This window comes from Penicillium hordei (genome assembly GCF_028827395.1).
Source record: "Penicillium hordei strain IBT 12815 chromosome Unknown utg000001l_segment0_segment0, whole genome shotgun sequence".
Classification (NCBI taxonomy): domain Eukaryota; kingdom Fungi; phylum Ascomycota; class Eurotiomycetes; order Eurotiales; family Aspergillaceae; genus Penicillium; species Penicillium hordei.
In genome coordinates, this window is record NW_026623142.1 from 335,675 (window position 1) to 351,152 (window position 15,478).

At 47.1% G+C, this 15,478-nt stretch overlaps 5 protein-coding genes across 5 annotated transcripts; 1 reads left to right on the plus strand and 4 right to left on the minus strand.

The window, feature by feature from the left end:
- Nucleotides 1-2,389: 2,389 nt before the first annotated feature.
- Nucleotides 2,390-4,465, minus strand: N7537_000122 (MFS transporter; the record flags this gene model as incomplete). Its single annotated transcript, XM_056891180.1, has 6 exons — nt 2,390-3,045; nt 3,112-3,159; nt 3,229-3,604; nt 3,665-4,078; nt 4,144-4,334; nt 4,411-4,465. 6 exons carry the CDS (start codon nt 4,463-4,465, stop codon nt 2,390-2,392), a joined length of 1,740 nt encoding a protein of 579 aa, XP_056756175.1.
- A 1,757-nt stretch (nt 4,466-6,222) lies between these two features.
- Nucleotides 6,223-8,080, minus strand: N7537_000123 (alpha-amylase; the record flags this gene model as incomplete). The annotated part of the gene is made up of 6 exons (XM_056891181.1): nt 6,223-6,247; nt 6,328-6,580; nt 6,631-6,853; nt 6,922-6,942; nt 6,993-7,016; nt 7,073-8,080. 6 exons carry the CDS (start codon nt 8,078-8,080, stop codon nt 6,223-6,225), a joined length of 1,554 nt encoding a protein of 517 aa, XP_056756176.1.
- A 1,081-nt stretch (nt 8,081-9,161) lies between these two features.
- N7537_000124 (DUF3632 domain-containing protein) lies at nt 9,162-9,935 on the minus strand (the record flags this gene model as incomplete). Its single annotated transcript, XM_056891182.1, has 1 exon — nt 9,162-9,935. The coding sequence occupies one exon, from the start codon at nt 9,933-9,935 to the stop codon at nt 9,162-9,164; it is 774 nt and encodes a 257-aa protein (XP_056756177.1).
- A 1,136-nt stretch (nt 9,936-11,071) lies between these two features.
- N7537_000125 (putative mitochondrial phosphate carrier protein (Mir1)) lies at nt 11,072-12,192 on the plus strand (the record flags this gene model as incomplete). Its single annotated transcript, XM_056891183.1, has 4 exons — nt 11,072-11,119; nt 11,179-11,249; nt 11,315-11,734; nt 11,808-12,192. The coding sequence occupies 4 exons, from the start codon at nt 11,072-11,074 to the stop codon at nt 12,190-12,192; spliced, it is 924 nt and encodes a 307-aa protein (XP_056756178.1).
- Nucleotides 12,193-14,054: 1,862 nt separating this feature from the next.
- N7537_000126 (putative proline racemase) lies at nt 14,055-15,272 on the minus strand (the record flags this gene model as incomplete). Its single annotated transcript, XM_056891184.1, has 1 exon — nt 14,055-15,272. The coding sequence occupies one exon, from the start codon at nt 15,270-15,272 to the stop codon at nt 14,055-14,057; it is 1,218 nt and encodes a 405-aa protein (XP_056756179.1).
- Between the last annotated feature and the right edge of the window lie 206 nt (nt 15,273-15,478).

Consider the following 15,478-nt stretch of genomic DNA (forward strand, 5'->3'; position numbering starts at 1 on the left):
CACACGCAGCCTATTGATCCGGCTTTGGTAGATTGCTGCTGATACCTAAGTAGTCGCGTGTCAGACTAGTAAAATGGCAAATGACTGTTGGGTTTCGTACCGCCATCCCCATATACACGATTATAGCAAAGAGCAGCAACCGAAGGCCACTATTTGCGCCCAGAGTGGTGTCAGAGGTGCCATTGACAAACTTGATCGCAACTCCAATGAAAATGGGTTGCAGATATGTGAAGAGAATTAGGGATAGGCGCGGTAGTATAGGTGATAGTAATACGCCCTTCAGACACTTCGCTAACACATATGGAAGCTTCCATCTTGTGTGGACGTGGGCTGAGCTGCATATTAGCATTGCATAGCGTTCCCGAAGGAAGAACAAAGAGAAGACCCAGTTAACCTACATTCTGCAGCCCAGGATTCCAGAATTTGTCCTCGTAGTCTCTTTGACGAGAGATTTCCGTCAATCTCGGGTAAATGAGAAACCCCCAGCCTGGCGCTATACCCTTCCCTCAACACTGGATGTAACCACCAGAAGAAGACTTGACCAAGGAGCCCTGCTGCTTCCTCTGGCGTAGAACCAGGCTCTTTGCCACGATATGAGAAGAACCCCCTGGCTCGTAGACCCCAAACCAGCCAGATGCCCTCCAATAAGGCCCTAGATTTGATCAAGTAACAAGCCCCAGTGCTTGAGCAGCTTGCGATGACTCGCAATTCCAAGAGGTCTCTTGTTAGAGAGCATGTGAGGTGAACTAGGATAATTCCTGATGGGCCGGTAGATATTTTTTGTTCTAGAATCGATAGCGAAACAGCTGCAGTCACCGCTACCAGGACTAAGATGGTATCCACAAGAATGCTAAGGCTTGCATCGGGATGACTCCTTAACAAAAAGTACCAAAAGTAAGCCGAGTGGATTGCAAGGAAAACAATGGGAAATATCTACGGTGCGTCAGTAATATGTAGAAACAAATGAACTTCCCGAAAACAGTAACCAACCAATTTCTTCTTGCGCTGTGAGATAGCTGGCTTTATATTGGACCGTCGACGATAGCGGATTTGTCGGAGTAAACAAAAAATCAAGACGAGGGACAACACGATTGATCCAGATGTGCCGTTTGACAATATTTGGAGAGTCATGGTCATTGGTTTCAAGGCTCAGCCTACTTTGGTCAATTCCCCGCGTTTCGTTAGATGTGATGTGGAGAGGTGCCAAAGATATGGACAAACAGATTGCCCAGCTAGTTAGGCAAGGCTAAGGAAATAAAAATGCCGACTTTGTTTTTCTCAATTTCTTTGGCCGTTCCCGCTTGCTGCTTATCCAGACACAGATTTCACGCTCAACTCCGAAAATCTGTTGGACAGTCAGCAAACATGAACCCTGCAAATGGGCTACTTCGTACTAAAATGTCTCATGTTGGTTAGGGGGGAATTGTGTGGCTAGCGTCAGGTGACGAAAACAAGCACAAATTAAACGCGATTGTGTGCCTTATCTACTAATGATGCATTACAAAAGGATCCCAGTCTATAAATATCCTCAGTCCACAATCTTGACTAACAGCACTCAGCCGAATATGGACATGAGACTCTAACGATCTAGTTTATCTAAGTCAAGATGATACGAAACACGGTATATTAAGATAACACCGATATATTTTTAGATGTCTTTTTGGCGCGAAAGAGAGAATTTGACATGAAAATGACGAATCTCAAGCTGGTAGCCTAAAGCCACAATTTTTGATAGCATCCCTCAGATCTCTTGCCCTCTCTCTCTCTTCCTTTGTTCCTTCCTTCCCCGTCCATTCAATAGCCGACTATTGAGCTGTATTGTGGAAGTCTTTCGCATTGACTATATCAACTTGTGGCGTTGTGACTTGGAGCTTACACAAGGTCGGAAAAGCTAGATTGAAAAGAGAATAAGTCGAAGACAACAGTGGGATTCATTAAAACTAGGCTAAAAGTTATTTTCGGGTCTTCCGAATGGAAGATATCAAAACAATCTGAGTATGAAGCAACGCTCGCCCAATGCAATATCCGGTCCCTGATAGAAAGTAAAGTGAGATGTCTCAAAATGGGGGAACAAAAAGCAAAACGTAAATGAAAATGCAGGCACCTGTGCGTTTTTCTCCCTTCGACAGGAGCGTAGTTCGAAGGAGCTGGTGGGGTTCCTATGTTGCTTAAACATTAGAGAATAAGGATATGGGCATGTCACTCGCCTCGGGAAAAAGAAAAAAATCAGAGCTTTTGAATCGCCAAACAGATGAGGTAGAAGGAAAGAAAGACAGCAAAGAGGAACAAATGTCCCAACATGCGCGAAGAAAGTCGCCTTGTCGAGACAATGCTCGATGAGTAAATCGTGAGAAGCACTCAACCTCAGATACGGAATCACTGACCATCTTCAACAAATGATCGACGCTTTATCCGTGCGAGCAGTATCAATCCTCGTCATCGAAATCCCAGTATTGCGGGATGGGATGGGCTCGAGGACATCACCACCATTCGCAAGACGCTCCTCCCTCTCCCACTCCAACCGCTCAGCCTCCTTGATAAGCTTGAGCTCCTGACAGAACTTGCTGTTTGCTCTGATGCGGTCACCGTAGCGAATAAAAGCAAATGGAATTACGGAGACGCCGAGACTAATAAAGGCAATCAAACTGCAAGCCCAAGGAACACCGAGCCGGTTGAACATCGGCTTAGCCGCGAGCGGGAGCACAGCTCCAAAGATACTCCGTGTGCAGCTTGCGGCTGACTGTGCGCTAGCGGAGAGGGTCTCGTATGCGTCGGTCATGTAGTTCAGCATGGCCATGAAAATTAACAGGTAGCCCATTCCGAACGGGATGCCGGAGAGGAAGGGGACGACCCAGTGGATGTTCGGCGAGGCTGTCCAGCCTATCCAGAAGAGGGAGATCACGTATAGGGGTCCACCAATGCAGGCGAGGGGAAGTCTGCGGTATTCCTCGATGAAGGCCCAGTTGGCGTTACGGGCCTTTGCTCGGGCTAGGAAGCCATCGTACCATAGGAAGACGAAACAAGCAAGAACGGCGCCGATGCCGACTGTTGTGTAGAAAATCAGAATCTACTCATTTTTAGTTTAGAGAAAGGAGATTTGCATAGACTTACTGGGCATAAACATCAAGCCAGACACACCAGGGCTCATTTTGTAGATATCTGCATGATGTTCGTTAGTGTCTGTCTCCAACAGGGTTGTGCATAAGCTAGCTGGGATAGGTCACCGACCTTGGAAGATAATTGGATACGCCTCAAAGTAGAGGTAGAAGATCGCATAAGCCAGAGCAAGATACAACGAACTCAGAGAGACGATATACTCATGAATAATCATGCGAAATGGTCGTGATATCGTGATGAGAACCATTTCTCGCAGATTGCGACTCTGAGCCTCCAATGGCGATACGATGCTTGAATTCCCAGTGTCTTTGCGTAGCTTTTGCGCACGACGCTTCAAAATTACCGGGGCATATGTTTCAGGCATGAAGATAATCAACGGCAAGGTAGCGCCTGCCAGAATGAGTCCAATCCAAAAACACCAACGCCAGTCGACAACTGCCACGAAGCCAGATACCCAAGGTCCGATGATTGGCCCGAGGGTTGTACACTGTTAAAGAATTAGCTTTTAGACCTGAGTACTCTAGTTAAATGTATGCAGCAAACTTACAGCCATGAAATAAGCCATCAGCCGACCTCGCAGTGTAGGATCATCATTCACATCCGCAAACAATCCGCCGACGGTAGCGATGGGCGCCGACGCAACCATTCCATTGAATAATCGGAAGACAAGAAGAGATGCATATGAATCCGCGACAGCGCACGCCAGCGTGAATATCATGAATAAAACAAAAGAGATGAGCAAAGGGGGCTTCCGACCAAAATACTCGGAGCTAGGACCCCATAACAATGGCCCTACGACATAGCCGATGAGAAAGATGGAGATGGGCAAGACAAGCATTGTCTCGTTGGTGATGTTGAACTCTTCGGCAATTTGGGGGATGGCGTTGCTACAAATTGATGAGCCGATAGTACTGTTCATGACCTGCATGACACCAGCTGCGAGAACAAGGAACTTTCTCCTCTATTAGACATATCAGTACTCTTTTCTTCGCCTTGCTTCTTTGTATTAGGTAATATCCCACATACTGTTCTCCAGTTAACGGGGTTTTCAGGGTCATTAGGCCCGAATGAAACAATCGTTTTGGAAGCCACTTGGCGGAATCTAGAGTACGAAGGGTTTCCATAGCGTTGTTGGATGGGCTCATGGTCGACTTCCGAGTCTTGGCCTTCGGAATCATGAGAGTGATGTGACTCATGAGATGGAGCCACTACGTGCTCTATACAACAGTTTCAGTAATTGGAACTCTTAAGATACAATGTAGAAAGCATCGGCAAAGAATATAAATGACTGACCTGTTGCTGACATGACCTTTTCCACATTTTCCTCGGTAGCAACATGGTCCGACATCTTGTCGACCTTGGCTTGACAAAATCGACGGTTTGTACGCTAGGTGAAGGCCTAGGCGGGATGCAGGAGTTATAAAGGGTTCAAAGTTGAAAATGCCCATCCCCACACAGTGGCAGTGGATATTTGACTCACGCAAATAAAAGTTTGTTTAATGTGGATTCGACTCCACATCCATAGAGCAATTTCTGATTGTACGCCCTAACTTTGACAAATCGAGTCGGGACGCAAAGCCAGTTAGGAAAATACAGCAGAGACTAGCCTTCCCTGTCAAAATAGGCACTTGGTGGTGTGGATCACTAGACCTGGCTCGGGTAGGACGGCTTTTCCCCCAAAAACAAGAGCCAAGCAACTGCGGATTGCTAATGTGGCAACTGAAAATGTAACTACATATACGAAATATCACATGGGATCTCGGATAGAAGACCGATTATCACAATCCTTGACAGACTGACACATGTCGCTTGCGAAACTACGAAGGCCCATGTAAATCTTGAAGCAAACATCTCGACCGCATGCATTTAGTCATTTGGATATTGAATTCTCCAATGGGTGATTATGGGTTAAGACCCTGCCGATCAATCCATTGGTCTTGTATTAGCAATTGCGCCAGATAGTTTTCCTGTCATGTAAGTGAGGACCAATGAGGCAAGTACTTGTTCCCATGATATGCGTGATTTGCGTAGTGGATTTGTTAACCCGATCCAGCTATAGCCAATTCTCAATATGAGGAAGCTCTTTGTAGCGGGGACGCCAATGCTGGACACAACGGGAACGGGGTATTCCACACTTCGTGGGCTCGACTTACAAAGTATATATTTTGTTCGCGGAGAATGGATCCGAAAGTGCTCCACATAAAGTAAGCGAACGATGCCGGTTCGGGGGTATGCTGTCTCTTCCGATATGTAGGCCTTGGGTAACTCGTTTCTCGGGGGTTGGGCTGATGTCGGCTAAGCTAAGATTCCCCGGTGTCGTTTCCGGTTGCGTGCTGACGGGTTCGGCTTTCTACCCGATCTGCCCTGACCGCCCAAAAATCATGAGAACAAGAACCAGGAAGAGACACCTGCAGCCAAAAAGGCCCCACAGACAATATTCTTCGGAAAGAAATTGACTAATGTGTGTATGTGTGGCTATCAAATATTTTTGTCAAGTGGCAGGGGATTCCAAACTTAAGTGGCAGGGGGTTCCGACGCACACCCCTAGTCGTCACTATATCCTGCCTCAAGCATTTTGATGTACGCAGGCAACAAGGCATCCCCGAAGACACCAAGAACGTTTGATTAAACGTTAGAAATTGTACATTTATGGGGGAGGCGAATGCAATAGCATCATCATCGCTTAGATGTGTCTTCAACGTCCACACATTGACACAACATTACACCAACCTGACAGATAGGAAAGTTATCGTCGCTACCCAGGGACTTCCCTTTCGTTTGGTGGACTTGAAGGCACTGCTCCGAGGCAAGTCTACCCAAATAGGTTGAGGTAGTATCTCTGTTGTCATATTTGAGTAACCAAAAGTCGTCAATTTTCAATTGTCAAATGTACATATGTACCTACCCCTTGCGCATTTGCAAGACATCGAGGGAACAAGACTACAAATGGAGGCTCAAACCCCCCAATAATTTTTTTCAATCCTGCTCAATTCTGGGAACAATGTATTATAACTTCATCACCAACGAGCACAAGTATTAGAAATTAAATCTCAATATAAATTAGTGTCTATCCACGGTTAACCACAGGGATATTCTGTCGCATAATTAGAAGCCGTATATGTTATCGTTGCTAATATGAAACCATTAGTTAGTATCTCAATGCCTGGTTCCTTAACATCGAAAGCCCAAGTCTTGGTGGATGGAACTCACAAAGGCCGATTGATTCCATTTCTCCCCTCCGCTTGAAAGTTCACCCAGACACTAACATTCATAGCGGCGACTGGGAAAACTCCATAGCCACAGTTATTAATGAGTACCGTCTCGTCTCGCCAGCCGAGAATATCTGTCCACAATTCTCCGGCATGTCCGTGACCAACAAACATGCGCTTGTTCGATGCGCCACCGTTGCTGAGGATACAGGCAAGACCGAATGGGTGTTTATAGCTCCCATAGCGCACGAATCCTGTACAACTGTAAGAACTAACAATTCACATCCAGGGAAACCATACTTACCAATGCAGTTCCGTCTTTTGAAGTAATCTCGTTGCTCCCCGTGTGCATATAGCTTTCGGGCACGCGTAAGTATAGGAAGCATTCCGCTGCATGATGGCCCCGGTTGGGGCTCGGGTCCACCATTGATTCCATAGATATCTCCGTAAAAGACACATGGCTGCCCTTGGCTTCGAAGGAGGATTAACGAGTATGCCAGAGGTTTGAAGAAGGGTGCAATGATAGTCTGTCGGGAGCTTAAGTTCTCATCCACGCCTCAGGGCTTTATAATGCTGCAAGTTGGGTGTATCTCACCTCTAATGATTGTCCAGGTTGCTGTGAGATTGTAAGCTTCAGCAAAACAATACAAAGGGTCTTCAACATACGGTATCATGATTGCCAACAAAGGTCTGACGGTGAAAGTGATGGTTAGCGTCAATCATTTCCTAAGATGATCGAGTCTTACTACAGCGTGTGATGGCATCTGCTCTACCAACGTGCCCTTGAAAATCTTCCGTAGATCGCCACCTGCCATCTTGGAAATAGCTGCAAACCGGCCCATAAGTGGCACATCAAACAAGGAAACCCCATAATCCATTAATTTGAGATACCCAAGAAGCAGACCCACCTCTCCTCTCCAGTACTCTGCGACTAAGAAGTAATCAGCACCAACTGTATTGCGCAAATGTGTCACAAATCCCTTCTGAAAAGTGGCGGAATAATGCTTTGCTGCATCGATTCGCATTCCACTGATTGGTAATTCGGTGCCAATCCACTCTCCCCACTTCAATATATCAGCTTGAACCTCTGGATGGGAATGGTCGAGATCGGCGAACATCAGGTAGTCGTAATTTCCGTGCTCATCACTCACGTCCCTTGCCCAGTCTTTGTTCTGCCCCAGTGTCTTGTATATTGCATGCCGCTGGGTCGCATCGTCCCAGTCCACACCAGTAAAATGTTGCCAGTGATACTTCATGGGGCTATACTTCTCACCACGTCCCGGAAAGTCGAAGCCGACCCAACCAGAGATGGTCAGAGGCGGAGATATTTCAGTGTTCCGATCTGCAAGGATTTTGACGTCTATAAGCATTCTGGTCTTCTCTGTATCACCGGAGAAAGAATCACCTTCTGGGTCCATCTTGACGACTGTGAACTTCTCAGTCGAATCTGCCCCAGCCTTCTGGTTCAACACAGTATCCCAGTAAATCCCAATGTTCATATCTTGTGCGGCCTGTACCAAGCTCTGGAGGTCCTCCTTCGGGCCCCATCGCGTGGCTCTGGTGCCCTTCTGGTCGAATTCCCCAAGATCATACAGATCGTAAATATCGTATCCAATTCCAGATGGGTTCATCCCCTTGCACCCAGGCGGAATCCAGATATTGTCGACTCCGATGTCTTTCAGATCGGGTATCACCTTCTGGAGGCGCTTCCAATGGCGTTGGTCAGCTGGCACGTGCCATTCGAACCCCTGCATCATGAGTGTATTTTCGGGGGGAGACCACGACTGCTTTTCATCAAGTTCAACGGTATCTACTCAATATCTAGATGATTAGCTAATAGCAGGAAATGCATGGAAATAAGGGATTCAAGAACCCTCGATTTCTCGCCACTTCTTGGCCTCTCTCTGGTTCTTCAAACAGCAGCTTAGGAATGACAGCATTTGGTCGATGAGTGTCTCTATCGCGAAAATAATCGTATTGATGTGATTCTGGGCCAGTTACAGTCTCAGTGGTGTAGAGAGAAGAAATAAGGACATCCTACAATCTTCAGATATACCAACGTCTCCAAAAATCAGGGCTGGGCGGAACTAACGAGTGACACTGACACAGCCTGCTGTACGAGATACATTGGCTGGTAAATATTCAAACCCCTGCTCGTTAGGTTAGAAAAGCAAAAGCACTCTAGTTTTGAAAGATAGGATAAATACTTAAATTAACATCTTCCTATTGATATGAACAAAAATCCATATATTCGTCTGCTTCATAGAGGTTTCTTTGTGCAGACTGTCCCAGCTGCGCTGTGGCAACATCTAGGACATATCCACCCCCCAGTGAGCTTTGTACAAATAGTCAATGCGATGAATCTGTGTCACAAATAGTTGACGCGTCGATCTCGGGCTACAATAAATATAGGTAGAGCATGGAAGGTCCGTGCTATATTGCACAGTACAAACATCTCGGATCGTAGGAACCAAGTACAAGTGTAGCCAATCACACGACTTGTTAGGAGTGACTAAAAGAGACTTGGCTCTAGGTATTGATTCGTGGAAAAGCAGGCTGCCCAGGTGAGAGCTGTAAATGACTTAACGAAAGCGCCTTTCCAAGGTTCCGAGGCTGGAAATGCCTCAAAGTAGCAGTCTCGGCGTTGTGGTTAACAATGGTAACGAATTGTAAATACGTGTCCACAGTGGGGATGTGGCTGGTACGTGGCGGGGTACTGTTACGGCCAACTGACCCTTTTCATTATTTTTTATGCATTCACATTGCTTAAAATAGACAGCTCTAGAGATCTTCTATATTGACAAAGCTATGATAAAATTTTTCACGCCTCAGGTCTCACTCCTCAATCCCCTCCATCGTCCGCTGAGCATCCCTTGCTGCGGTTCTCACTTCGTCTCCAATCTCTTCTATTATAGCCAACTCGCCAAATCTCTCCTTCCAAAACTGCCACCTCTCGTTACAAAACCCGTGTTGACCTTTCCAGAGCGGGCCTCCTTTCCCGAGAGCGCCATCAAAACCTTCATTCCACTGATAGATACCTGCCCCGAGAATATTGATCCACGCAGCAGCAGCAGGAATCAATGCTTCTAGTTTCCCCCCGGATTGCTCTGTTGGTGTTTCCAGTGCCTCGCGTAGGGTAATCAGCGCAAACCAGGAGTATGCAAAGACAGGTTCTTTTGTCGCCATTAACCGTGCGGTGAATCTGTCCCGGCTAATAATTCGCGAGATTGCGTTTTGACGAGAGTCGGGGGGTCCAGCTGGTACGGATGCATTCCACTCATCGCGGAATTGCCAGCCAAGCATGGGTAGATCTTTCCAGACTTGCATATCGTGGAGCGAAATGGGATCTCCGTTTGACGTTGTTGCATTTGGGAGTTTTGAGAGTTGGACTAGCACATTGACGAGTTTGTCATGGCGATCGGGGAAGTCATATGCACACTTGAATATCAAGCTCCATAGGCTGGTAATTCCCTCCTCGGGATCTGAGTCATTTGCCAAGGATATTGAAGCCAAATAGTCAGCGGCTTGCTCTGCAGATATACTGTCGCTGAAGAGGTCTTGCAGAATCGCAAATCGAGGGGCAGAAATATCCTCTGTGATGGCGACCATTTTCAGAGATCGTTGATCGGAAATAGGTTTTCGTATATGGTGAAGAACAGCTGTAGTGATCTTGTAATTTTCTAGACTCAAGGTCCAGGGATTTAATTGTTTTCTTATCACCTCGCGTGAATATTCGTCATATCAAAGCTCCATAGTAGCCTCGTGGCCTTTATCTGCTGATCTTATTGGTTCTGATTCCAGGGTTACATAGCTTCACCTAAAATTCGATAGCCCTGAGTACGCTAAGCCAGGGTACTGCGGCACTATTTTGTCATGACGGCATGCATTTTTGAAATGCCTCGGTCCTTTTTGGGAAATCAACTTGACCTTGTTATATCCGTATATCGATTTCACTTACAGCCCTTATTTTTCATCCAATCAATGAGATAGATAGCTTCAACCACAGGCTAGATAGTACCCCAAAATTTGATTACATCATGAACTAGAAAATGCCCAATCATTTTCTGCTAGGCAATAGTCTAGATATAGCTATATAACTTATGTAGTTTCAAGGTTGTATACCAGAATTTATAGATAATATAACACAACGGCCGCAAATAGCCACCTTGACATGTCAGATTAATAAGTGTCCACTGTGACGTAGGGAGAGAGTTGTGGCTGGTGCGGACAATCTCCCAGTTCCAACGTGGGTCTGATATTGCATTGTGAATTTGTATGTACAATATACTCCGTAGCATACAGTGCAATGTGCCCTATTCTAACACTTCAATCCCATTACTATGAGCCTTGGAAAATAGCTTGGAATGCACCCCTATCAAGTCCCTTTGCGGTTCCTCATCCCGCCTATTTCCGGCACCGGGTTTTAACCACCAACATCCGGGATGACGTCTAATAGCCAACCTCAACCTCAAGTTGAAGGTTTGATATAATTGTATCAAGATAATACATAACAATTGACTATGTAGAAAGGATTGCGAATAAAACGCTATGCGGTTGACCGGGCGATCGGAGCTTAGTGTGGCTACCAAGTGGCTCCCGCATTGGCCGCGAAAAGTTTTCGGGTTCGGCGGCCCCATCCCTTTCAAATCCTTTCTTCTTCTCTTCCACTCCTAAAGGCTTCAATTGCATCCCATCCTCTCCTCTCATTTTAACGTTTTTCTTTACGTTATTTCACATCCATCAAAATGGCTGCCCCTACCGCCCCCAAGCAGGAGATGAGCGCTCTCAGCCTCGTATGTTTTGAACCGAAACTCCATAATGCTTTAAAAACTGACTCGATTCTTGCTTCCAGTACTCTCGCTTCGCCTTCGCCGGTGCCATGTGCTGCGCTATCACCCACGGTGCTGCCACTCCTCTCGATGTGTAAGTTTCTGAAACTATCGCTAGTGCGCGAACAAGAATTTCCGCTCATACCCGGTCCTCCACAGCGTCAAGACCCGTATCCAGCTTGACCCTGTCACCTACAACCGCGGTATGCTCGGTGGTTTCCGCCAGGTCATCCAGAACGAGGGTGCTGGCGCTCTCCTGACTGGTTTCGGTCCTACCGCCGCCGGTTACTTCCTCCAGGGTGCCTTCAAGTTCGGTGGATACGAGTTCTTCAAGCAGCAGTCCATCAACGCCCTTGGCTACGAGACTGCCAAGAACAACCGCACCGCCGTCTACCTCGCCTCCGCCGGTGCCGCTGAGTTCATTGCTGATATCGCCCTGTGCCCTCTCGAGGCCACCCGTATCCGTCTTGTCTCCCAGCCTACCTTCGCCAGCGGTCTCCTCCCTGCCATGACCCGCATCCTGAAGGAGGAGGGCATCGGTGCCTTCTACTCTGGATTCGGACCCATCCTGTTCAAGCAGTAAGTTTTTTTTCCACCCCCAACTTCGGCATATATATCCTTTGAAATTCCCACTAACTCGAACTTCCCACAGGGTCCCCTACACCATGGCCAAGTTCGTCGTCTTCGAGAAGGTCTCCGAGGCCATCCTCGCCAATGTCAACAAGGAGACTCTCTCCGACGGTGGCAAGACCGGTATCAACCTCGGCTCCGGTCTCATCGCCGGTCTCGCCGCCGCCATCATCTCCCAGCCCGCCGACACCATGCTCTCCAAGATCAACAAGACCCAGGGTGCTCCTGGTGAGGGTACCGTCACCCGTCTGATCAAGATCGCTAAGGAGCTCGGTATCCGTGGTTCTTACGGTGGTATCGGTGCCCGTCTCTTCATGGTTGGCTCCATCACTGCCGGTCAGTTCGCCATCTACGGTGACATCAAGCGCATGCTCGGTGCCACTGGTGGTGTTGAGATCGGTAAATAAACAACTCGAGTCTAATATGCTCGGGAGGATTATAGAGACTACCCTTAGAATTCTTTTTGTTTTACGCCTTGTCCATCCCCCACACACGATGTACAATATTTTGTCTCAGTTTCCTTTCAAGAACAAGCTCGCCATTTTGTCACATTTACAATTGTTTCCTTTTTTTTTTTTTTCGTAAAGTAACAGTATTCAGTCATTGATTACGTATTGACGATTTGGCACCCGAGTATATTTGTCTAGTCTTGAGAAGGCTTGTGCCACTACAATGTACGCTGCTGCTTCGAGGGCTTGTATCTAGGAGGAGCTTCTGTGGTGGTTCGGCCGGTTTATTCGGATGCCAATGCACTTGACTATGAATATAATAGCTGGGAGTTTGATGAGGCTAAGGAAAAGGAGTTATAGAGGCTTGGTGAATTTTGGGTTGAATCGGAAGTCGATTAGGACGATTCGCAATATATTCATGTCCAGTCCTGACAGATTCTAAATTTGGAGATAGTGGCTTTTTATCTGTGGTTCCATATAAAAATATAAGATATCATTCGTTTGCATTTGAAAATGTTGGAAGATATCCCCAACATACTGACGTTGATCCTATAGTTCGAGACGCCGAATTCAGAATTCATAGCAGAATTTTTACAATTTTACGATGGATATAGACGTTGACTATTTAAATCAGTCATCACGAGTCAAAATAGAATTTGTCGACTATTTTTTCCTTATCTCTCTTCATCTCTCCCTCCCTCTCTCTCCCTCCCTCTCTCTCCCTCCCTCTCTCTCCCTCCCTCTCTCTACATCTCCAATACCCCCTATTACAAAATCTCCATATATTTTTCGTCTCACCATTGATGACAGTCATGTTATCCCCCCCCCCCGACTTCGTCATTCTCATACTATTGATTGCCGTGGTCATCTTGTGGGGTTTCGTCGCCCTTTACTTCGTCGTGTTGTACAATTTCTCCCGGATAATAGACCCAGACCCTCGGGTTCTTATAACATGGAAACTATCTATAACTAGGCATCCAGTTCCACATATGGAAACACAACCCCGGTGTTGCCAAAAGGAAACATAGGGATGGCGTCTGTACCCTTGGTGCAGCGCTGCACCAAGGATCCAAGTCATCGTTCATTTCAAGTTTTCCTCGCTTCAAACAGAGAATTTGGATGGACCCCGGACATTTTCTGTCCAATATTGAATGGGAATTTTTTAGCTTACGCTATTAGAAGTGCCCTGAGTTGCCATATATTTGGTTGGGACGACCTTAGAATTCCTTCAACGCCTTGCCCATCCCCAACACACGATGTACAATAGCTATTTTATTCCAGTTCCCTGTCAAGAACAAGCTCGCCATTCTATTACATGCTCCACTTCTATCATAAAGTAGCAGTATGTTAGCCTGATTATGTATTGACGCCTTAGGTGCAAACAAATTGAATTTCAAAAGGAATTGAATTTCAAGAGGCAGGTTGAGAGATGATGGCAGGAATAGCTACGAGGGCAGCAATACCTCATACCAGTCATATCGGTGCTAGAGAGAGTTTTTATATTGACCTGGGAAGGGTGGAGTATAAGGTCTTCCAGAGCAAACAGAGGTGGAGAGACAAAGGGAGAGCAAATAAAAATAACGCCATCGCTACCAAACGAACGGCGACCTGACAAAAAAGAATTTTGGGGGAGAGATAGGTATATATATATATATATGGGAGGTCCAGTGGTAAGCAGCGCCTCGTCGCTTATGCAGCGCCATGTCGCCAGCTTGTCCATAGGCCCAATCCCCAGATAGCTTAGGCATGTACACTTCAATTTATGTTCAAATTAAGACAAACACGGGCACAATTATCACATTGCACTACTTCAAACTGCACTACAAAGCAATATCCCTCACAGAGAATCCATCCACCCCGAGGCCATCCTCTTTCTCTACCACAAAGGAATGATATCCGGTATAATACGCATATCCCTCGACACACACTCGAACAATCCGTTGGTCTACTCCACTTGTACTAACATCATCAAAGACGGACCCAACAAATCCAGAAAGACCTCTGTATGCACGAGTCACCAGAGAATTATAGACCCTCTTCTCACCCGCAGGCAAAGACCCTTTGGCATGTGCGAGGGCCACCCTCGCAGCGACACAGCCTCCAGTGGGAGACCGGTCAATCTGCTGGTTCGCAAAGAAATAGAGCCCCGTCTCCTCACTACTAGCCTCCAGTTGCGCACGAGCGGCCGCTGTCCCTTCCGGGGCACTAACATGTCCCAGTCGCGTATCCGTGACCATAATCCCGTACAACGCCCCTTCCTCAGAAGTCCGAATATCCCGAGTGAGATGTTTCAAATCCGGATTGGTAACCACCGCCTCCTTGAGCAACTTAGTCGCATGGTCCATCTCCTGCAACTTAATTTCACCCAGTCCGCTAGGAAAACCCAACTCCTCGGCGCTGATCATACAATAATACGCACCCCCATAAGCAAAGTCCGCCGTAACAGCAGTCTTGCCCCGAAGCTCGGCCCAGCGATACTTCTGTGGAACAGGAATCTGAAAGGAGACAGCTGTTGCAAACGACGGCACAGACACAAACGAAACAGGCCGCGACGCATCCGACTTCCCAGACGCCAAGGTGGGGACCACAACCTCGACCACCCCACAGGGCACATGCAGATTAAGAGCCGTTGTCCGCGACACAGGGTCATACCTCAATTCCTTCCGACGAGGAAATACCTTCTCATCAACATCGACAAGGAACCGACCCAGCGCAATCGTCGCATGTCCGCACATAGTCGAGAACCCTTCATTGTGCATGAACAAAACGCCCATATGGGCTTCTCCGGAAACGACTAGCTCGGTCTCCGGACGTAGGATTGCGCCATACATGTCATAGTGGCCACGCGGTTCGAGCATGAGAACGCGGCGGAATTCGTCGAATTGAGCTTTTGCCTGCGCTCTTTGCTCCAGGAGTGTACCTGTTATAGGTGGGATGCCGTTCCAGATGATTCTTGTTGGCTCGCCTGCTGTGTGCATTTCGACGCAGGTTATCGGCCTGATGGGGCCTTGGGCTTCTAGGGGTTGTGGGATTTCCATATTGTGGGGATGGGGATGTTGGAGCTAAGGAATTTTGATATTTAGAATTGTTTGGATGTAATTATTTGCTCCGCGATGTGAACTGGCACTGGTTTTATACGAACAGTCCCCCGAGGTCGGAAGGCGGACCCGAGAATTTAGATAACGCCTTTGCCCGAACAGGTAGGTGTCAAATTAAGGGCGTGAGCACCAATAATAGTTCTTCA